A 24,629-nucleotide genomic window follows, 5' to 3' on the forward strand; every position below is an offset into this window, starting at 1 on the left:
ATGGGTTAATTTTCAGATGCATCCTGATAGGCCAGAAGATGGGGAGAATTTGGGACTGGCACTCAGAAGACAGATCTGAGTATTGAGAAATAATCATGAAATTATGCCTATGGCAAACTGTCATCAAAACTAAAATGGTGAGTGGGGTTGCCAGGGCACAGAAAGACAAGGAACGGTCCAGTCGAGTACATGAGTGGAGGATGGCAGGGCTGAAGAGGCAGAGATGGGACTCCAGAGAGGCAGGGAAACTGGGAGCCAAGGGCTGTTTTCCAAAAGGGGCGTGACCAACAGCAGAGCTTCCCGAGGAAAAGTTGAGAGCGCAGAAAGAAGCCTACTAGAGTTGACCATTAGACACCAGGCAGGTGCCAGATGGCCAGGGGCTTGCAGATTGATGGGAAGCCTTTTTAGGCTTCTGGAACCAAGTGTGAGAGTAGAGCAGTTGATGACTTAAGGTGCCAGAGAGACAAGACAGGACAGGACTAGCCTTAGCAAGGATGTTGAGCGCTTCTTCCTCGGGCAATGGCACAGACATTTTCAAACCAAGGGGAGGGAATTTGGGGAAGTTCACATCAGTCGAGACAAAGACAAGAATGATGGTAGGAGGCGGTATGGAGAAGAACTCTCCAAGCCAAGCCCTGTGGCCAGTGAGGAAACAGAGAAACATTCTGGGTGCCAAGGATGCCGGGGCGAGAGCTTGGACTTCAGAGGAGGGGAGGTGGTTGAGTGACCATCTGGAAGCAGGAAAGAGAATCCAGTGCATGCCCAGCCCTCCCCTTGGCTCACGAGTCAGGGGCAGTTCTCAGTAGAGTCATTTGGGGACAGCGGCATCACTGGCCAAGTGTCACTGGACTGAAGGGGTCGGAAGGCGTGTTATTTCCCGCAAAGGGGGACTGGGCCTGAGGAGGAGTTACCCTGAATCAAGGAGTGACAGGAGCGGGGAGAGGAGCCGCCTTGGCGTGTGGAGGGCATCTGCCTCCCTGTGCTTAGCGCCTCCGTTTTCGCGGTGTGTGCCACACATCCTCCGCATGCAGGCCTCAGACAACCCTGTGACGCTGGTAAGCCGTCCTAAGCTAACAAAAAGGAGGCACACAGGCGTTTTTGTTCAGTGTCCTGTGTGAGTTCGAACTCGGACCCTGCCCGCCAGCGTGGTCCCGGCTCCCCCCGCAGGAGGCCAGCAGGGGGCAGCCGGCAGCCTGGGCCAGGTGCGGCCCACTCGCAGCTGTGTTTTGTTTGGCCAGCACAGGTATCTTAGGTTGCTTTTGGCCTTTTGTCTTGTTTTATTTTCATTGAATTCAACTGCCCAAGGCAGGGCATGTTCTCTCCAGTTTGCCACAGGCCCTGCCATTCCTCACTAATTACACTCAGCCGAGGTCCGGTAGGGTTGTGTTTGCAGCCCCTCATCTACAGGCCCGGGAGCCAGGCTCTTTCTCCCTACTCAGCTCTTCCTCAGGGTCTCTGATGCTCCTGGTTTATCCTTTGTGGAATATAACCTTGGAAATAGAATCTTTAAATTCGGTGACAGTGATTTTATTCCCCTGTCCAAGCTATGTCATTACCCATCACTGCCTTGAAAAGTGTGTAAAGTATAGATCTAGATGTAGATAGATCCGATGGGTGATAGAATTGAAATGAAAAATGCACGTGATACTGATTCTCTATAAATTTTGACTACTCAATCTTAATTGGTGTCTTATCCTTTTACGCCATTTAATCAGCCTGTAATCAATCCTGATACCATTTTGAAGCTACCCGATGTAATTTATTAGCTTCCAAATAGCTCGGTATTTTCAATTCTGATTTTTGTAAATGCAGGAAAAGCAAAATAAAAAGGCAGGAAAACATAAGAATTGTATGAGTTATAGAGCTGCAGGCTTTAGTAAGCTTATTTTGCTAATCTATGAGAGAATGTGTTAAAATTTTTCTTTAGGATGTTAAATGGCACATCTGATTCCAGTGTATCAAGAAAGTTTTTAGCAATGACACTGAGAGAATCTCATGTTCTTAATGCTTATGGAGGAAAACAGACAAACCTCTACCCTAGTTGTCTCTTTGCTCTTCTCCAGCCGATAGATTTTGGATAGTTTCCAGCAGCCCTGCTGCATTTAATAAGTAAATTCAGAAAATCTGGGCAAACCTCCAGAATTTGAGGTTTTGCTTAAATTCTCTTTATTTGTGGGTTTGTTTCAACTTCTAAAAAATCTGGCTTGGAAATTGGTATAATATATTTTCAGTTACAGCAATAATATACAAGTAATATTTGACACAAATCGTTTGTAATCTTGAGAATTTCTGATACAGAACTATCCATATGAAGATCTTTGATTATTCTTAGTAGATATATCAAATAGTAGTGAACTATAGTATTGAAATTTATTCACCCCAGTCTAATTTTAAGTAATTTTTTAATGTATAGGATATCCCTAAATATCCATATTGAAAAGCAAAAGATGTACTCCATGATATTTTATAACTTAACAGAAATAAATATTAACCTGTGTATAGACACTATTTGCAAAGTATTTGCAAACTTGCAGTTTCTTTCAGAAAGTTTTAAGTTAACATTAAAATCTTGGTAGAAGGTAGAGCTATAGTTTTACTATTAACATCCTGGTTATTACCATCCTTCATATTTTTTATACTTTAAAAACATGACTTTATTTTTAAAGAAAACAAACTATTTGTTATATAATGGATGGCATTTAACTTTTAATGTGAATGTCAAATATTTGAAACCACAGCTAATATTGTGGCAGCCTCAGGAATGCATGCAGTTGCTATTAGGGGTTTATTTTTTCCCCACAAAAATAGACTTAGATAAACCACAAATCAAAAGCCTCAACAATTAAATTCAAGGAGATTATTATCATAATATGTGAATTTAATTTGTAATATAGTCCTTAGATAATCCATATTTTTATACAGGACAACAGGGTTTAATTTGGAAACAGTGGTATTCTCAGCTTCCAGGATTCTCATAATAGTAAAAAATGTACTTAGCCATTCTAAAAGGCTGACAACCCAAGTAAATTATTATCTATTCCACCTATGACAAATTAGCAACATGCTGTATAATTAAGAAGTGAAAGTAAAAGCAGTTTCAAACTCTGAACATTAATTTCACAAGATGAATTTTCTTGAGGTCTTCATCTCCTAAAAATAAAGTTCTTAAGTGATTTTATTTTTCAAAGTTAAAGCATGCACATAACTACCACATAACTATTTATTAGCTCTAGTAGATAAAAGCAAACATGTGGGTAGATTTTCTGAGGGGATACCTTAGTTTACACTCTGCCCTATACTTTTTTCCAGAACGATTCCCAGCACAGGAGCACCTTCTGTCCATAACTGCTTTCACATGTATCCTGGGAAAAAGCATCTCCTTTCAGCAGGTCACAGAAACACTTGATATGCTTCCAAGCTCTAAATTCCAAAATACTGTTTCTAAGTGAGACTTTTTCTTATTTAAAATTAAAAGCCAACCACTACATAAAAGAAAACATGATCCTTGATTTTTTACTTTCTCAAAGAAAAGGGGGAACATGGTTTATTCTCTTTGAAAGTTATAGATTTTGTCTTACATGCACAGCCACTGTGATGTTACTCCTTTGCACACACAAACCAGTGTGCACACCCACCCCTTGGTCTCCTGGGAGGCCACATGACAGCAACCCCACTGATCATGTGATCCAGGCCCAAAGAAAATGCAAAGTGCTTCTCAGCATGCCTGTCCTTCCCCCCTGGTAGATGGCCAGTCTCCCCAAGTGTCTTTGATATCTGACTTTGAATATAGAGATGCCGCTTGCTAATTCTAGCCCCAGCTTAGATCATCTGTGGCTCTTCTAGTTGTCCTGGAAAATCAAAGTATATTTTCTTACCTCTGAAGTATTGGCAAGTTAGGACCATAAAACACTTCAATGACAGGCCACAAGGCATTGTAGCATTGTGACTGAGAGACAGGCTTTGGAAATAGACCTAGGTTTCTACCCCCTTCTCTGCCACACATTTATTGTGTCTTTGGGCAGGATTAAACCTCCAGTCTTCACTTTTGTCATCTGTAAAATGAGGATACCATAACGATCATGTCATAAAACTGAGGTAAAGATCAAGTTACTGTATGCAAGGTGTATATTAATATACACCCAATAAATAGCAGTTATTGTTCTTTTGTATATGGATGGGAACAAGAATTTACCAATAGATAACTGCCATATTTGTTCACAAATGTAACTAATTGAGATTCGGTATCAATCTAAAAGTATGAGCCTAAAAACCTCAAAATATTCTACACCATTTAACTGCTGCAATGCTGCTGTTTTCCATTCTGGGGACTTACATGTCTGTATTCCTTAAACACAGTTCCAAAGGACGGCCTCAAAAGCCAGGCTGCATTTGAAGAAATGAGGACAAATTACATCAAAGAACTGAGGAAGATGGTAACTAAGTGTCCCAGCAACTCTGGGCAGAGCTGGCAAAGGTTCTACCAACTGACCAAGCTTCTGGACTCCATGCATGATGTAAGTAGAGCCTTCATGCCTGTTAAATGAAGGATCAACCGTCACACCGTATTGACCCAACAAAACTGGAGAGGTGAGAGAGAGTTCTAAGGGATTCAAGAAAAATAGGGACAGATTATCCAGTAGGAGGCAGCAAGACTTGAGAATTGATTAGGAAGGAGATTTTCTTCAGATCACCTCATGTGGAGTAAAGGGTGTGACTCTCTTCCATTCTGAGCGGGATAGAGGTGCCGGGTACCATAATGGCTAAACCCCAGTGTCCTGGGCCAGGGAAGGCCCTCATATTTGCTACAGGTGTCAGATCAAGTTTCACATTTCTGCTTACAATTTAGGAGATGTTTGGTTACTAAAAATGTTTGCTTTAACATTGCATAAATAGTGTTCATCTTCTACAACTGTTAATCTAATAACACAATCTTTCCAAAATATTATTAGTGGTCCAGGGCCAACTTGGATCATCTCAGTCTTTGCCAAATTTTGAATCCTATATTCATTCTTCACAGGAGACACCTTTCTTGCCTTCTGTAAATATAGAAAGTAAATTTTGAGCTTGTTTCTAAATTAATCAATTTTAGATGTAGTCTAGGTGTTTGTTAGCAGTTTCTACAAAATATTGATTTGGTTAATTTGCTTTGTTATGTCATTTGAAATATGCTTCTTTTTTCACTTTGCAAGCAGTTTTCTGTAGTTCTGGCTCAAAAAAAAAAAGTTGTACGCAATCATGCTGCTTTAGTTTCTTATGTTTGTGAGGTTTTCATACTTTCTTTTGGAAAATTTATTGTCATATAATTTGGGTTTTTTTGTTTTTTTTTATTTAAAAAAAATTTTAATTGAAGTTCAGTTTGCCAACATATAGCATAATACCCAGTGCTCATCCCACCAAGTGCCCCCCTCTTTGCCCATTACCCAGTCACCCCAACCCCCTGCCCACTTCCCCTTCCACTACCCCTTGTTCATTTCCCAGAGTTAGGTGTCATGTTTTGTCACCCTCACTGATATTTTCACTCCTTTCCCTTTATTCCCTTTCACTAATTTTTATATTCCCCAAATGAATGAGACCATATAATGTTTGTCCTTTCCAATTGACTTATTTCACTCAGCATAATACCCTCCAGGTCCCTCCACATCAAAGCAAATAGTGAGTATTTGTCATTTCTAATGGCTGAGGAATATTCCATTGTGTACATAGACCATATCTTCTTTATCCATTCATCTTTCGATGGACACTGAGGCTTCTTCCACAGTTTGGCTATTGTGGACATTGCTGCTATAAACATTGGGGTGCAGGTGTCCTGGCATTTCACTGCATCTGTATCTTTGGGGTAAATCCCCAGCAGTACAATTGCTGGGTCATAGGGCAGATCTATTTTTAACTCTTTGAGGAACCTCCACAGTTTTCCAGAGTGGCTGTACCAGTTTCAGCCCATATGATTTGTATAAGAAACTCTTTTTCAAATACTTCCCTCCTTTTCAGAAAAATGTTGCCAGGCTCCATGACTAGTATTATAATAGTACTCCTATTGAAATCATGAGTCATCCTTTAAAATTTTGTTTATGCCAGTGAAATGATATGATGTCTCTGTGATCTGATTGATAAAGAACGTCACTTTCCAGTGTCTTACACTGAGGACTCTGAACATACTACATTGATTTTGCTTTCTCTCAACTTTTCATACATTGTTAAGTCACATTCCCACAAGGTGAATTCATTGATAATTTTGCTAATTATTAGTGGCCTAAAGAGTATGACTTAATGGAAAATCTTAGGACTAAGAGATGATGGCAAATGCAGCTTTAGAGAGACCGCAACTCTGTTTTGCACAACTCACAGAGAACAAAAGAAACTAGAGCCTGGAGCATAGGCCACCTATAGAGGAACAGGTAGTAGATGTACTTTCTTCTGTCGGCTTTGTTGAAAACCCTTTATCGTGGACTCAGACCAGACTCTTGGTTTCTTTCTTGATGGGTTTTCTTATTGGTTCAAAGATCTGGACAGGCTTAAGTGCAATGTCAGAATTAGTATGTGATTGTCATCACTGCAACATGTGATAATAGATGATAACACTTTGAGGCATTTTGTGTGTAATGAGACTGGCAGCAGAAGTGAAGACTTGTTTTTCCACAGCCTCTCAGAATCTTGGTGCCTTAAGCTGGGAGGTACTGTGGAAACACTCGGAGTCCACGCCAGTGGTCGATGTCTCTGTCCATAGCCAACATGTTTTTTAGTGCCATACTTGGCACAAGATTGGGACTCACTGAGTCATTGACCCATATGGCTAGATCATAGGTGGTGATGTTCTGCAAAACTCCCCCAGGCAAATCAGTCTTTTTAGTATTTTTTGTAATCCAGGTATAATTGACACACAGTAAATTGAACATTCCTTAAGCGTGCCTTTGGGAAGTTTGACACACATATATACCTGTGAAACTATCATCACCATTGAGATGACAGACATATTTATGACCCAAAATGTTTCCTTGTCCCCCTTTTTTAACCTTTCCTGCTACCTCCTGCTCCCCAGTTGCTTTCCAGCAATAGAGTTTTGTTAATATATCCCAGTGTCTCATATACATGGAATCATGCAGTATGTAGTGTTTTTGTCAAGCTTTCTTCACTTAGCATAATTATTTTGAGATTTATCCATGCTACTGCATGGATCACTGGTTCATCCCTGCCCTTTGCTGAATAGCATCCTACATGTGGATATTCCACAACTTGGTAGGCCACACACATGCTAATGGACAATTGGCGTGTTTCCAGAGTAGGGACTAATACAGATAAAGCTGCACTAAAGTTTGTATACCAGTCTTCGTATGGACATCACTTTCTTTTCCTTGGGTGCATAGCCAGCCAGTAGTGGCAGGCCTGGGTCACATGGTAGGTGTGTTTTCATTTTTTGTGATATTGCCAAACTCTTGTCCAAAGTGGTTGTCCAGTTGTACCTTCCCTTGAGAAGCATGTATGAGTTCAGATTGCTCCACATCCTTGCTAGCTCTTGGTTATGGCTAGTCTTTCTAGTTTTAGCCATTCTAACAGTTATGTTCTGGTGTCTCACAGTGGTTTTCATTTACATTTCCCTAATATTTTTGTGTGCTTATTTGCTATCTTTATGTCATCTTCTATGAAGTGTCTTTTCAACTATTTCATTCTTAAAAGTTTGATTTTCTGATTGTTGAATTTTAAAAGTTCTTCAGATATTCTAGATACAGAGCCTCTATCAGATTTATGTTTTGCAAGTATTTCCTCCCAGTCTGTGGATTATCTTCATTTTCTTAACAATGTCTTTTGAAAAGCAATAGTTTTTAATTTTTTATAAAATCCAATTAATTGTTTTTTCCTTTTACGAATCCTGTTTTTAGAGTTGTATCTAAGAAATCCTTGCTGAAGCCAATGTCATAAATCTTTTGTCCTCTTCTTCTAGAGATCACTGTCCTTCATTGACCGATATGGAGTATATTGAAAAACACTTTTTATGCGTTGTTTTGTTATTGGGGTTTTTTTTTTAGGGCATTTTTGGTGTTTCCTTATGGGAGGGTAAATCCAATCCACCTTACTCCACCAGAGTAGAAGGCTGGAAGGAGAACATTCTTTGGGGGAATCACTAAAGTCATTTTAATTCTGAAACTCTTGTTTTAAATTATCAAAAATGTTTGTGCTTCAAAGTAGCCTAACAGAAGCATCTTGAATGCTCTATTTATATTTCTTTTTTTTTTCTATTTATATTTCTATTGTAGACAGAATATTGAAAAATGCATCGTAAGTCTAGAGGGACCTTTCTAACATCCGCACTTACTCAGACTCGAGACTGCCTACAGCTTTTTCATTAGAGTAAATTAGTGAATCAACATTTGTGGAATTTTCTTCCAGGGAACAAAGAACTCCACAATGGCTGGCTCTATCCTCAAGCCTAGTTTGGTCACCTTGTGGAAAAAGAGCATTTGTTCCTAAGGTTCACACAAATACGAACCCTATGAGTCAAATCAAAGTTCTGCTTAAATAGCATTCGTAGTATGCCACCCCTCGGGACACATGTCCATAGATCTCAGGACATGTGGATTTCTCCCACATGGTGCACACATGTGTTGGCAGAATGCTGCCAAGGTGTGTGAAAGGAACATTCTCTGAAAAAATAGATTGGCCAGTTAAGTATTTGAATCGGTCAGCAACTTTAATGAATCATAATCCCCCTGAACATCAATCTTTCCCCCAAAGAATGTTTCAAAGAAAGCAGCTGTGGTCAGGCTGCTAGGAATAGATGTATTTTTGAATTGTAAATGTTTGAGTATTATATGCAGAGCAGATAGAGTTCTTATTCTTCTAAAGAAAATTGATAATTTAATAGTCATTCTCTAGCTATTGCTAAGGCTGGCAACTAATTCTCCACATGTAAAAAGCACATTTCTAATGAAGTTATTGGTAACTTCTGTTCATTCATAGAGATCAAGGATTATGTTATGATCACTGTGTAGAACTGTTAGTAAATATTAAATGTTGATATTAAGAGTACTTTTTAGAGAAAAAAAAGTACTATTTTTCTATTAATTGGTTTCAAGGTCATACTATTATAATCATCTTTATTTCATATACTCTAGCAAGAAATGTGCCTCGTGCATAGCACTATTGACAAGGCTACCTAGGATACAAAATAAGTGTATGACACCAACCCAGTCCTCAATAGCTTGGATTCTAGATAGGTGGCTGGAGAACAACACACAGCAGAAGAGAATAGGGTGGCTGCTGGGGCAGTAGAACATTTGAGAGCACATGGGTCTCATTCTTTCTCGTGCCAACATGCCCCCACCATGTTCTGGACCAAAGGTGCAAGTGTGAATAAAATACCTGTCCTTAGGGGATCCTGCTTGTCTGTTGGAGGAAGATGTTCATCTCATTTAGCAGATGCTTTAATGTCTGAAGGGGCAAGGCAGTGTCTGGGGGAGAAGAAACCCAAAGCCTGGCCTCCAGAAGCTTGTAGTCTGCTCAGGGCCCCCCCCCCCCCCACACCACTGTACAGGCAGGGGGCTTGGGAGTTCTGACCAGGTGAGCATGCCATGAGTTGCGGGCTCACTGATGTTTATTCTGAATTGATAGAAAGCCTGATTGAAAAGGCATAGGAGCCAGCTGTGCTGGGCAGGGGTCCTGGAAGGCTTCCAGGAGGGTTTCAGAGAATCTTTATTTAATAGGAGAAGAGACAGAGGCCCAGAGAGTGATTTTGCAGGGTCTATGTGTAGCCAATGGCAGCTGAACCCTCTTGACTCGCTGTCTAGTGCTCCTGAACCACTGTCACGATGAGGAGAGCTTCAGGCAAATAGCAGCTGTTCAGTTTTAGGCTGGTCTGCATCTTTGCAGATCAGAAAACTAGCATCTAGGAACATTAAAAACAGCTGCGCTGCTCTCCAGCTCTCCAGACTCATTTAGATCTTCCCTGGCATCTTCTGGAATGCATTGTTTTTGTGAGGCACGGGGTTACATCTTGAAGGCAATGAACCTGGCGTTGTAGTAAAATGTCATACACGTTGGGAAGTTCCCAAAACAAAATGTTAGGTCTGCCTCAGCGTAAACTGAGCGGGCTTTGGCGCAGAGGCTTTTGTCTTTGCATCTGATCATTAAACCCAGGTAAGAACCTACGCGTTGCCTGGGCGGGCACTGGTGTGTCGCTTGGACGCTGTTCTCCGCGTGACAAAAGGAAACACTCTAAGGGTCATGTTGCTGAAGAATTGCTTTCTGTGGTTCCAGAGGGAATGTTCACAACTGAAGTGGCTCTTCTCTCAGAGCCAAGGTCTTCCTTCCATGAGCTGGGGCAGGGGGGAGCAGAACATCTGCTGGGACAGTAAGTGCTCCACGTGCACACTGGGGAGACTTCATTCTCTGCATGAAGAGGACGTTAAGTTTCAGTGACACGATCACCAACAAAAGAGGTATTGCTGCAAGCAGTCGAGACTATTAGCAAATTATTTTGAGATTCTTATTGATCATTTAATCAGTGGGTGCTTTTGCATCTGGGCCGTGGTAGTGTAATTTCCATCGTGGTTACACTATCGGTGGCTTTGAGATCGACGCAAACCTATTTTCAGCATTTCTCACCACACACTGAAGAATGCGAACCACAAGTTTGGCTCCGTCCACTGTTTGGGCAGCCCGCTTTCTTTCACATTTGATTCTGGTTTATGTCTTCCCAGTCAGCTTCTCCTCAGAAAACATTGTGAGACCAAAATAGGAGCCCACTGCAGAAACGTTACCCCAGAGAATGGCCTGCGGTGCCGTACCACCATTTGTCCCAGTAAACTTGGGCATTTCACTTAAATTTTCCACTCTCAGTCTCTTCACCTATAGAATGGGAATAATGTTTCTCTTAGGGAATTTTTAGGAGCGAATGAAATAACAGGAGTCCTGACTGAGGCCTCTGCCACAGAGCACAGAACAGATACTCACTTCTCTACATCCCCTTTTCCCAGACTATGTTAGAGTTTCCCCAAAACTGTATCTCCATACCACCAAAAAACTCCTATCAGGCAGTTTTAATTTGCTTTTAAATACAGAGACCCCCAAGGGGCACCTGGGTGGCTCAGTCAGTTAGGCGTCTGCCTTCGGCTCAGGTCACCATCCCAGGGGCCTGGGATTGAGCCACCCATCATGTTCTCTGCTTAGTGGGGAGCCTGCTTCTGCCTTTCCTCCCTGCTCATGTTCGCTAAGTCAAATAAATAAATAATAAATAAATAAATACATACATACATACATACATACATACATACATACAGAGACCCCCAAACCCTTGAGGCATAGCATGGACCTTCAAGGAAACGACAGTCTACATTTGGCAAGATAGGCTGTAAGGGCCAACAAATAGCTCTGAAGAATTGAAAAGTTTACCTCCAAGCTTGGGAATAAGTCAGATGTATCCTTGATAGCCATTTTGCTTCAAATATACAGATATTTGTTCATGTGATCATATAGTTTCCTCCCTTTAATAACATGCTACCTTACATTAATGTATTTTCTAATGTGAAATCAACCCTTCATTTCACTGTTAGAATTTTATTAGCCAGTGATGCATAGTGTGTGTGTATGTGCGTGTGTGTGTGAGAATGAATTTAAAACTGATTGGATGAGTTCACTGACATTTATAGGGTTTTAATTTTACCTTAATTAAAAATGCTTTATATTTTCCTTTTTATTATGTTTATTAGAGAATGTTATTTTTATTTTTTAAGATTTTTAATGAGATCTGTATAAGCACTTCCTTGAAAATTTCTTCAAATATACATGAAGAAAATTTCAAAAAAAAAAAAAAAAAGATAGGCTGTAAGGACCATTCCACGGAGTAAGGCAGGAAGCATAATACGTTGTCTGGGAGTGAGTCACCAGAATTAAATCAATCCTAAAGCATTTCCATGATGCTTCAGGTCCCAGTGCACACCAAGTCAGCTGAACATATTTACCAGGGGAGATCGGTGTTGTTACAAACATGTTGGGGTGTGCTTGAGCCACTTTCTAATTTGCTGGATTAAAGGTGATTGATGATGCAATGATGGCAGATTGCCATGAGGTGACCATCAGGAGGACTGATGCTGGCGAACCATAAACCCTTGCCCCAGGTGTTATCAGATCACTGCTAACAATGAAAAGGCTGGCCATGCTGCTTCAGCACGAGGAGAGAAATCTCCCTCTCGTCTCGTTGCTCAAGTGACAAGGAAATGACACTATTTGATTCTCTATTTGTAATACAGCACCGGCAGTAGCACACCTGTGTGTGTGTGTGTGTGTGTGTGTGTGTGTTTAAGAGTGATCAAGTTCAAAGCCACATTCTACTTCACTGAGCAAAGCAACTATTCAGTATAGTTATTAGCAGCATTATACTGCCTTCTTCTTCGACAAGACCATGGCTAGAACCATTCTAAATAAAGGAAGAGTTGTTTGTTCCAGAGTTAGCTAAGGGAGCAGAGCCTTATCTTCCAGGGACCCAGTGGAGGGGAGGACACAAATTACACAAAAGACCCTCTCCTTTTGAAAATTAAATTAACTAAAATTCATTAAATTACATTAACAATTGACATGGCAGATTTTTATTTTTTGTCTAGTTGATGAAACCAGTGGAACAGTTACTATGGTTCACAGCATTTCTGTATAATACCTAAGCACTGACATTTGCCCTTATAGATTTCTCATCCCAAGGGTATAGAATAGTTCTGAATGCATTGCCCTGGGTAAATTGTGCCAATGAGTGTTTATTTCCATTCAGAATATTTTTATCTTGCATCAGATAAAGATGCATCAGATAAAGATGCATCAGATTTAAAAAAAAAAAAGGAATCGGGGAAATGGAGAGAAATAAGAATGTTCTAGTATTTTGATATTGTGGATAAATAGGGAATTCATGACCTTGGGTGTGGTTTTTGGAAAGGTCTGGGCTGTTCAAGGTTTGGCCATGAAACCCAGGTAGATGTAACTCCCCACAGTCATAAAGGACATCCTTACCTGTTGTTCCTTCTTTGTTCCCATGTGAATTTAAGGGCAGTGTCAGGCAGTGGTCGAGATTGTGACTCTCCAAGCTCCCCTAGGGTTTGTAATCAGTTCATACTGTGAGAGGCAGGAGAAGAGCTGAATTACTGCCTTCGTAAACCTGTTGGAAAGAGGATCTGAGTAACCGGGATACTACATAAGAGAAGATACCTTTCTGTGCCTCCTTGTTTTAGGGCCTGTAGGATGAGACACCCCTATGTCAGTTACACTTTCTGTTAACCAGAGGTGTGCAGAGGAAGTGCTGCTGAGGGACTCTGCTGCTGGGACCCGAGCTCCTGGCAGGATAGGCACACCTTCACCAGGCTGGGTACTGTGCTGGTACTGAGGATACAGCAGCAGCAAAGGAGACTCGGTCCTTGACCTCACAGTGAAGTCTGATCAGGCATATAGACAAGCAAACCAGGGATTAAAATCCAGTGTGACAGGTGCTCATTATAGGCTGTAAGGCGAATAGGTAGTGTATCTGGAAGAGGAAGAGATGGGGTAGAGATGGCCCATGGCATGAGGTGGGGAAGCAATCGCTAAGCCGAGCCCCAAAGGCAAAGTTGGAGTTTGCCAGACGGATGGAGGGAAGCTGTTCCAAGCCAAAGGAGTTAATATCCCAAGAGAGAGAGAAAACATGGTGATTTTGAAAAATGGAGAATTTCATTGCATCCAAGGGTGTCGGGGAGGAACTGAGAGAAATGAGAATGGAGACAATGAAGGAATCTGTGAACCACCTCAAGGGAGCTATTAAGGGATTTTGAGCACATCTGTGGAGAATCTAGACTTGCTCTGTGCGGTACAGTAACCATTAGCCACATGCAGCTATTCACATGGAAGTTAATTAAAATTTAGTAAAGTTTTAAGTTGAGTTCTTCAATCATTGTAGCCACATTTCAAGTGCTCAGTGGCCACTTGTAATTAGTTGTCACCATTTGGGGCAATGCAGAACGTCTGACAATTGTCTGTTATTGGAGAGTGCTGATCTAGAGAACCTTTTAGGGGAGGGGCAAGAGAAACAGAGGGCCAGTTGGGGTGCTGGCATGATGATCCAGGTAAGAGATGGGAGACTAAGTCACAGGTAGGGAAAGGCAGGACTGAGGAGACACTCATGTGGTGGAATGGATATCTCTTGGTGTGATGAATAGAACATGGAGATTGAGAGAGGAGGGAGGAGGGAAGAGGTCAAAGATGACCCCTGGGATTTGGACTTAAATGGCTGGATGGAGTGGAACCAGCACTGATAAGGGGGCTGAGGGGAGGAGCTTTGGGAGGGGATATGATGAGCAGGTTTTGGATGTACTGATCTAAGGAGCCCTTGGGACATCCCGGGAGAAATGTCAGGCAGGCATGAGGCTCTGTGGAGAAGAAGGTGAGAAGCATGAAGTGCTGATGCCAGTAGGGGAGGTGGTGGCACATGGTGGTCATGAAGCCTGTCAGATGGAACTGCCCAGGCATTGGTGTGGAGCAGAGGGCCTAAAACCAAACCCAGAGGGAGAAATGGCCAGTGGATCCCGAACAGGAAGATTCCTAGGAGGCTACAAAGAAGCTGCTGCTGAGCTTTAAAAAAAAAAAAAAAAAAAAAAAAAAAAAAAAAACATTGAGGTGTTTTCCAGTAAAGCTCCTTGAAAAAATTGCTTTAATAAATAGAAGTATGAATCTTTCTGTCAAGTGAGGGCATGTATATAAATGAGTATTTTATACGTGGATGAAAAAACCTGCAGTTTTTGTGTTTAAGTACAGCTGAGAAATCACAGTGGCTTAGCAAACTCTGTCTTTGTGAATAACCCCAAAACAAACTATTACAGACCTCAGTCCAGTCACGTAAGAGTAATTGTGAATTAGTGAAAGCTTTATTATATGCTCTATACATATCTGTGTGTTCCATATACTAAATACATGTGTATGCACTGCATGCATCTGTCAATCTAGACAGAGACAGAAGGCGGGTGCAGAAGGCAAGCTGGGGTGTATCAGGGCTGATCGCACATTTCAAGTCACGATTTTATCGATAATACTGGTCCTGAGTTCTTTCTCACCCATCAGCTTCTTATGAAACCCTGACAGTTAACAGTTAATTTCCACATGCAGCCCAGAACTTTATCTCCTTCAGTCTTTTGAGGCTGGTCATGGTTTTCTGTGGGTGACTTGATGCCAAATCTGGGTTACTTCCTTACCTCTTCGCAAAAGATTGATTTAAAGCATTGGATATTTTCAGTGGCTAATGTGTAGACTGTGACAGTGCTTACCAACTGCTGGTCGGTACCTAGGTCATATTTCTGAGAAATGAGGAAGAAACTTCGATATAGGAGTTTGTCATTCCCTTATTTTAATTGCAATGAAACATACAAACATGAAAGTTGCCACTTCCTCCATTTTTAACTGTACAAGCTCACTTGTGTTAAGTATATGCACATTGTCATACAAGCTTCAGAACTCTTCAGCTTATAAAACCAAAACTCTGTACATACTATTAAACAACTCATTACCTCTTCCCCAGCCCTGGCAACCACCATTCTTCTTTCTGTCTCTGAATTTGACTTCTCTAAGTACCTCAAATGTATGGACTCACCGTATTTGTCTTTTCGTGACTGATGCATTTCACTCAGCACATTATCCTCCAGGTTTATCCATGTTGTAGCATGTGTCAGAATGTCCTGACATTTTGAGGTTGGGTAATATTCTGTTGTATGTGTATACCACGTTTTCTGTATCTATCCATCTGTGGATGGACACTTGAGTTGCCTCCACCTGTTGACTATTGTAGATAAGGCTACTATGGACATGAGTGTGCAGACCTCTCTTCAAGACCCTACTTTCAATTCTTTGGGTATGTTCCTAGAAGTAGAATTGCTAGATCATGTGATATTTCTATGTTTAACTTATTGAGGAACCACCACACTATTTTTCACAGTTTTTTACATTCCCACCCACAGAGCACCAGGGTTCCAATTTTTCTGCATCCTCACCAACACTTGCTATTTGCTGTTACTGAGTTTTTGTTTGGTTTGGTTTAGTTTGACTTGGACAGTGGCCCTTCTAACTGGTGTGACAGTAGTATACTGTGGTTTTGATTTGCATTTCCCTAATAATCAGTGATGCTGAGCATCTTTCATACGTTTATTGGTCATTTGTATTTCTTCCTTGGAGAATTATCTATTCAAGTCCTTTGCCCATTTTTTTTAAAGATTTATCTATTTATTTTAGAGAGAAAGAGAGGAAAGGGGCAGAGGGAGAAGGAGAGGAACAGAGAGAATGCAAGCAGACTCCCTGATGAGTGCAGAGCCCCGACACGGGGCTCAACCCTGAGATCATGACCTGAGCCAAAATCAAGTCAAATGCTTCACCGACTGAGCCACCTGGGCGCCTCCTTTTGCCCATTTTTTAACCAGTTGTTTTGTTCTAGTCGTTGGGTTGTACAAGTTCTTTATACATTCTGTATAGTAGCCCCCTATCAGATACATGACTTGCAAGTATTTTCTCTTATTCCATGGGTTTTGTTTATTTGTCTTGGTGTCAGAATCTTTCCTTTCTGAACTTATAATGATAATGGACAGTAGCTTGTTTCTTTTAATCCTTAACTGGAAAAATTAAAAGTTGTATCTGATCCTAATTTATTTAAAGAAAAAGGCAAAGGCATATTTTTTTGTAATAACTACTTCTTTGGCTTCATTAACATTTTAAACATTGCATACCCACAGAACACACACCATTGTTCACAGCTAGTTTTGAAAGGATGCTTGGAAACTAGGACCTTGCCTTTGTGGGGGAGGTATAAAAGAATTATGCATTCCATTCCCACCTGACTCTACAAGAGTTATGATGCTATAGGATGGGCTTTCTGGAAAAAAAAATAAAAAAACAGAAACAAAATATCAAGTAGAAAGAACCACTGAGGGTCTTGAAGCCATGCTGAGAAAATCACATTAGGATCTAACCAGACACATAGGAATCTTTTCTTAATCGAAAATATATCTAGGGAAGATTTTGGAAAACTATCTCATTGTCTAACACCTGTGTCAATAAAAACCCCCTGTTATGCAGCCTAAATCCCTCTTCTTATAATGTAAAATAACTATATAATACCTGGGATTTACCTACTGCCTTTCTTCCTTAAGTCCTGTCATTAAATCCTTCTAATAACTCCGTGAGGCAAGGATAAGTAAATACTACTGTTTACATTTAATCACTTCATCTTGATTCCTTTCTCTATAGAAAGGGAATAAAAGTAATATTTACTTTTTTTTTTTTTACCTTTTTACAGAGAAAAAAAATTAAAGCTGAGACTGATTAAGTACACTTTCCCAGGTTCCTAAGTGAGGCAGGACCAGAAGGCAAGGGCAAAGGAGGGAAGGAAGCACCTGTGAGATACATCAATGCAGAGCCATCCCTGCACCCGGTTAAATTCTGTTGCCTCTGGTAGGTTGGGGGTCCCCTCTGGACCCCACACATAGGAGGGTCCCACTCTTGGCTTCATATTTTGCTCTCACCATCTTGAAGTCTGTAGCAAACATTGAACAAGAAGCCCCACAACTAATGCCACCTGTCCTGGGCTCAATATTACCCATCTAAGATGGTGTTGGTCAGAGATGATGAGTGTGGGGAGCACTCTGCAGCTTGCAGGGCACCAGGCACATGCATGTTTGAAAGGGTGCAGCGAAGGGGGATCCCTGGGTGGCTCAGCGGTTTGGTGCCCACCTTTGGCCCAGGGTGTGATCCTGGAGTCCCGAGATTGAGTCCCACATGGGGCTACCAGCATGGAGCCTGCTTCTCCCTCTGCCTGTGTCTCTTATGAATAAATAAATAAAATCTTAAAAAAAAAAAGAAAGAAAAGGAAAGAAAGAAAGAAAGAAAGAAGAAAGAAAGAAAGAAAGAAAGAAAGAAAGAAAGAAAGAAAGAAAGAAAGAAAGAGAGCGGGCGCAGTGGAGGTTATGAAAGGCAGAAAGCTAAGTCAAGCAGGGTAGGAGTATTGAAGGAAATAAGAGACTCATCACTACACTGGAAAGGAGCCTTGAAAACTAAGGCCTAACTTGACATGAGAAGAACGAGTGAAGAAATTTCATAAGGGAGAGAGATGCCACGAAGCAGAAGAAAGGAATGTTATTATCAGGGCCGTTTTAGACTCGGGAAGATCATTTTAAATAACTGTGAATGCAAAGACCCAGAAGATGCCGGTTGATCAATTGTGTTTATCAAGGTCATGGTTAAAGGAACTGGAAAGTGAATATGGTTTCACACACAGTTGATTCTCATTATTTGCAGATTCTGTTTTTACAAATTCTCGCATTGGTTAAAATGTATTTGTAACCCCAGAATCAATGTGGCCCTTTTGCAGCCATTCACAGACATGCACAAGCAATAAAAATGTGCAGGTTCCCAGCTAAGGTCAAACTGGGTACCATTCTGCTTTCTTGTTTCAGCTCTCGTGTAGTAAACAAGTGTCCTTTTCATGATCTGTTTAGTGACTCAGTTCTTTGCATTTTTGTTGGTGATTCTTCTGTTTAAAATGGTCCCCAAATGTACTCACACACTATCTCATGTTCCCAGGCAGAAAAAAGGCTGTGATGTGCCTTATGGAGAAAATAATTGAGTTCAGTCAGCCTCATGCAGGCATGAGTTATAGTGCTGTTGGCCATGAGTTCAATGTTAAAGAGTCAACAATATACATTAAATAAGGCGTCTTGAAACAGAAACACATAAAACAAGGTTGTGTATTGATTGCTGACAGTGTGACCAGCAGTTCATGGAAACCGAACCGTGTATTTTACCCCAGAACAAGGGTGCAGTATTTGCTAATCCTGTTCTCCATGACACAATAGGATGTAACTACCATGAACAATGACAACTGTAAATGTATGTAACCTACAGGGACTATAGGCCCAAAGGGAAATAACTCCTGAAAGAACAGCCAGAAATGGAAGACAAGGGTGACAGTGGTTCTCCATTCGAATGACAAATTCCGGAGCCCTTAAGCTGGATGATGATGTTCAAGGACTCTTTGGAAAGCATTTCCTAAAGGCTCAGAGAATCTGTATAATGTTTGGAAAGCCAGCTCTAGCTACCAACCAGATTGCTTGGTTCACAGACTTTTTTTTTTTTTTCCACATTTTAGTATTTCTGAAATCAGGAGACATCTTATACTTGATTTATATATTTTAACAACCAACCAAAACCTGTTCTCCCATAAACTGTTACTAAATCCCTAGCATGCCTTCCAGTCCAGGGCTGGGAGACTTTTTCCATAAAGGGCCAGATAGTAAATACTGTAGGCTCTGCAGGCCCCAGAGCCCTGCTATAACTACCTGGCTCTGCCACTGTAACAGGAGAGTAGCCATAGATATTACATAAACGAATAAGCCCGGCTGTGTTCTAGTAAAAATAGTGAAGTTGCTATTTATATAATTTTCGTATGACAGAAAATACTCTTCTTTTGATTTTTTGTCCAATCTTTTAAAAGTATAAAAAACCAAATGAAAGGAGGAAAAAAAAAAAAAAACATGTGAAAACACTTATAAGGCCAGATTTGGCCTGCAGGCCATAGTTTGCCAACCCCTGATCCATTCAGTGGCATAATAGAAACAAAGGAATAGACCCTTGGTCTCAAGTGTCCTTAGTTGGATCAAAAGAGGCTGCCCCTGACCAATGGGGTCTGGCCCTTGCTGTTTTGAACAGTGTTCCTTTTCCTTCAGAAATAATACAAGGATTTTAACAGCTTCTATCTTGAGTTAACATGATATTAAAGTTGGTAACTTACCAGCATGAATCGGTTTAGGATTTTACATTGCTCAGAACAGGGTACACTGGCAAGAAGAATCTAGGAAATATTGCAGACAAAATTAAGAGAAGTTCATACTTCTATATACAGTAACATGCCAGTGCATTTCAAACAGAACCCTTCCCTTTAGATTCCCTTTGTTCGGCAATGTTCTAATTACCCCTTTATCGTTAAGCTCTACTTTCTCTTTCCATTGTGTCATTTTTCTTTGTGTTTTTCACATGTACAATAGACCTTATTCACGAGAAGGCGGAGCTGCGATCCAGAACGAGGCTTGTAACACAAGGAAACTTAAACAGGGTGGAAATTAAATAAATCTAAGTACAAAAAAAAAAAAAATGGAAGGAAAGGAAATTGAACCCATCTTGCTTACCACAGCATCCAAACAACATATTTGGAAGATTTAATATTCATCACTGACCAGAGATCAAGGACTACTACTGAATTTAATATAAAAATGGTAATGAAGACAAATTAAAAAGTAGCCTCTGATAATAGAGTTTCAGAAATGCTCTTCATTTTTCATAAGATGTGGAGCAGCTTTTGCTTCCCACCCCAGAAGCCAGCCCATCCCTCCTGGGTACTTGGTCTGGCCCAGAATGCCCAAGCCTGCAGGAGCCTAGACTCTGGAACTATCTCTGTGAGGCCACTTCCTCCCCCACTTCTTGAGGCAGCCAGACCTCCCTAGAGGCAGAGCCCAGAGCCCTGGCTTTGGCCACCCTCTGGGTGGCGGGGGGGGGGGGGTGTTGTCTGTTACCTAGAATTTGCAGGCAGAGCTCACATGAGAGTAAACAGCCCCATGAGCCTCGTCTCCTGCTTCAGGGACACACATGGATCCCATGCATTGGATCTCTAGGACTTATTTACGGGTTGCAATTTGGCGCCCTCAAACATCTCAACTCTCCCACCCCCTGGTAACCATTCTAGGCTCTGTTTTTATGAGTTGGGCTTTTCTTGTGGTTTTGTTTTTATAGTTCTCTGCTCCTTTTTTCTTCTCTTGCTCCCTTCCCTTGTGATTGATGACTTCCCTTAATGTTAAGCTTATATCCCTTTCTCTGTTTTTGTGTATCTATTATAGGTTTGTGGTTGCCATGAGGTTCATATATAACCTCCCGGTTATAAAGCAGTCTGTGTTAAGTTGATGGCTGCTTTAATTTGAACACAGTTGACCACTGCATTTTCACTCCTGCCCTCCATGTTTTATGTATGTCATATCTTACATCTTTTTCTTGTGAATCCCTTCACTGAATTTTTAAATATAATTGATTTACTATTTTTTATACCTTCATACTAGCTTTGTAAGTGGTTGATCTACTACTTTTAACATATTTGATTTAGCAGGGAAATATTTTCCTTCCATAATTTTCTTCTACTTACATGCTTTCCTTTTCTGCTTTAAGAAGTCCTTTTAACATCAGTTTAGTGGTGAAGAACTCCTTTAACCTGTGTTTTTTCAAGAAACTCTTTTTCTCTCCATCAACTCTGAAGGATAATCTTGCTGGGTAGAGAATTTTTGGCTTTTTCCTTTCAGCACTTCAAATACATCAGGCCACTCCCTTCTGACCTGTCAAGTTTCTGCTAGTAAATCCACTGATGGCTTTTGGGGTTTCCCTAGTATGTAACTAGTGCTTATCTCTTGTTCCTTTTAAGATTCCCTCTTTAATTTTTGCTATTTTACCTTTTAAAAGATTTATTTATTTATTTTAGAGAGAGCATGCAAGCAAGGGGAGGGACAGAGGGAGAGGAAGAGAGAGAATCCTCAAGCAGACTTCACTGAGTGCAGAACTCCTAAGGACCTTAAGACCACTTCTGAGCTGAAATCAGGAGTCAGGCATTCAACTAACTGAGCCACCCAAGTGCCCCAAGTTTTTGCTATTTTAATTCTATATCTTGGTATTGACCTCTTTGGGTTCATCTTGTTCGGTGCTCTCTGTGCTTCCTAGACCTGGATATCTATTTCCTTCTCCAGATTAGGAAGGGTCTCAGCTATTATTTCTTCAAATATGTTTTCTACCCCTTTCTCTCTCTTTCTTCCTTCTGGAATCCCTATAATGCAAATGTTAGTATGCTTGATGTTGTTTTAGAGGTCCCATAACCTATCCTCACTTTTTTTTTCTTTTTGCTGTTCGACTTGGGTGCTCTCCATTACCCGTTCTTCCACATGCTAATCTTCTACATCAGCTAATTTGCTGTTGATTCCCTCTGATGTATTTTTCACTTCAGTTATTGTATTCTTCGGGATGCCTGGGTGCCTCAGTGGTTGAGCATCTGCCTTTGGCTCAGGGAGTAATCCCGGGATCTGGGATCGAGTCCCACATTGGGATCCCTGCATGGAGCCTGCTTCTCCCTCTGCCTTTGTGTCTCTGCCTCTCTCTCTCTCTCTCTCTCTCTCTCTCTCTCTCTCTCTCTCTCTCTCTGTGTCTGTCTCTCATAAATAAATAAATAAAATCTTTTTTTAAAAGTTAATTGTATTATTCAACTCTGCTTGTTGTTTTTTTTTCTATCTTGATTGAAGTTCTCACTAAATTCATCCACTCTTATCTCAAGTCTGATGAGCATCTTTATGACCATTACTTTGATCTGTTCATTAGGTAGATTGTTTATCTCTATTTCATTTAGTTCTTTTTTTGAAGTTTTGTCTTTTTCTGTTTGGAGCATATTCCTCTGTCTCTCTTTTTTTTTTTTTTTGTGACTTTCTGTGTTTATTAGGTGAAACAGCTATCTCTCCCAGTCTTGATGGACTGGCCTTGTATAGGGATGTCCCCTATCTACATAGGGGGATGTATCCTGGTGGCTTAGACTGAAAGGCTGTAGCTGAAGCAGGCACAGGCTGGTAGGTCCCAGGGTGCTCCATGCTGGAGCCACCCTGCTTTGATGGTTTGAGCTGGGGTGGACACAGACCAAGGCACTCTGTACAGGGGGTGTCCCAGGCTGCTTTGTGCCTGGGCTACCTTGGTGAGACAGCTGGAGCTATAGTCAGTGCAGGCCAGGGGATCCTGGGATGATCCACACCAGAGCCATGCGAGCAGAATGGCTGGAGCTGAAGTGAGTGTGGGCCAGGGTGCTCTGCACAGAGGGCACACTGGAGGGATAGCTGGAGATGAAGTGAGTACTTCATGCCAGAGCTGGCACTGGACAACTGGGATGTGGATGAAGAAGACATGGACCAGGAGGTCCCAGGTTGCTCCATGCCAGGGTCACCCTGGTGGATGGCTTGAGCTGGGGTGGGCATGGACCAGGGCATTTTGCACAGGGAGTCATCTGCCAGGGTGCCAGAGCTGCCCTGGTGGGATGGTTGGAGCTGAAGCAGAGATAGGCCACAGGTTTCCCAGTGTGTGCCATGTTGCTTGATGAAGTAGCTGGAGCTGGTGTGGGCTGGCAGTTCAGGGCTTACTGAGGCAGTGGGCTGGCTAGAGGACCTGGTCCCTTTTCCCATCTGCCATGGAGGTTCTTTCCTGGTTTGTTTTTTTTTTTTTTCCTGTTTTTGGAGTTTTATGGTATCAGGTTGTATGTTTAAGTCTTCAGCCCATTTCAAGTTAACTTTTGTGTATGGTGTAAGATAGTGGTTCCATTTTCTCAACACCATCTATTATAGAGACCATCCTTTCCCTATTGAGGTCTTTGGCCCTCTTGTCAAATACTAGTTGACTGTTGGGGTTTACTTCTGGGCTTCCTTGTTCCATTGCTCTGTGTGTCTGTTTTTATAACAACCATGTATTTAAAATACTATGTAGCTCTATTGTATAGTTTGAAATCAGGAAGCATAATGCTTCCAGATTTCTTTTTTTCTCATGATTGCTTTGGGTAGTCTGCGTCTTTTATGGTTTCATACAAATTTAAGGTTTTTTTTTTTTTAATTTCTGTGAAAAATGCTGTTAAAATTTTTATAGGAGTTGTGTTGAATCTAGAAATGGCTTTGAGTAGCAAGGACATTTTAATAATGTTAAATCTTCCAATCCATGAACACAGGACATCTTTCCATTTGTTTGTATCTTCTTCAGTTATTTTTATCAATTTCTTATAGTTTTCATTGTACAGCTCTCTCATTTCTTTGGTTAAATTTAGTCTTAATTATTCTATTGTTGGAATGCTATTGTAAATGGGATAGTAGTTTAGTATATAGAAATGCAACTAACTTCTATATGTTGATTTTATCTCCTGCAACTTTGCTAAATCCATTGATTCGGTTTGGATGTCAGTCTTTGGGGTTTTCTCTGCATAAGATCATATCATCTGCAAATAACAATTTTACTTCTTCCTCTATATTTGGATGCCTTTTATTTCTTTGTCTTTCTTAATTCCTATAGCTAGGACCTCCAGTACTGTCTTGAATAAAAGAGAGCACCCTTGTCTTATTTCTTATCTTAGAGAAAAAGCTTTCAAGTTTTTCCTACTGAGTAGGTTAACTGTGAATTTGTCATATGTGGACTTTATTATGTTGAGGTGTATTCTTTGTATAACCAATTTGTTAAGGGCTTTTTATCATGAAAGTATGTTGTATTTTGTCAAATGTTTATTCTGGAGCTATTTAAGTGATTATGATGTTCATCTTTCATTCTATTAATGTAGCATTATCACATTTATTGATTTATGTATTATTGAACTATTCTTGCATTCCTAGAATAAATCTCACTTGGTCATGGTGTGCAGTCCTCTTACTGCATTGCTGAATTTGGCTTGCTTTTATTTTGTTGAGAATTTTGTATCTATATTTATCAGGGTAATATTGCTCTCATAAAATAAGTTTAGAAGTGTTCCTTCTTCAATTTGAGAAGAGTTTGAGAAGGTTTGAGACAGGTTGACGTTAAATCTTCTTTAAATGTTGGGCAAAATTCTCCAG

General features: G+C 40.8%; 1 protein-coding gene across 3 annotated transcripts in view; it reads left to right on the forward strand.

Annotated features, from left to right (window-relative positions):
* NR3C2 (nuclear receptor subfamily 3 group C member 2) overlaps positions 1–24,629 on the forward strand; it is a 323,096-nt gene that overhangs the window by 284,358 nt on the left and 14,109 nt on the right. For all 3 annotated transcript variants that reach the window (XM_055336368.1, XM_055336369.1, XM_055336367.1), the window contains exon 8: positions 4,357–4,514. In XM_055336368.1, the coding sequence (XP_055192343.1) occupies positions 4,357–4,514 (158 nt within the window). The remainder of the gene's footprint in view (positions 1–4,356; positions 4,515–24,629) is intronic.

Source organism: Nyctereutes procyonoides, unplaced genomic scaffold, assembly GCF_905146905.1.
Source record: "Nyctereutes procyonoides isolate TBG_1078 unplaced genomic scaffold, NYPRO_anot_genome, whole genome shotgun sequence".
Lineage (NCBI taxonomy): Eukaryota > Metazoa > Chordata > Mammalia > Carnivora > Canidae > Nyctereutes > Nyctereutes procyonoides.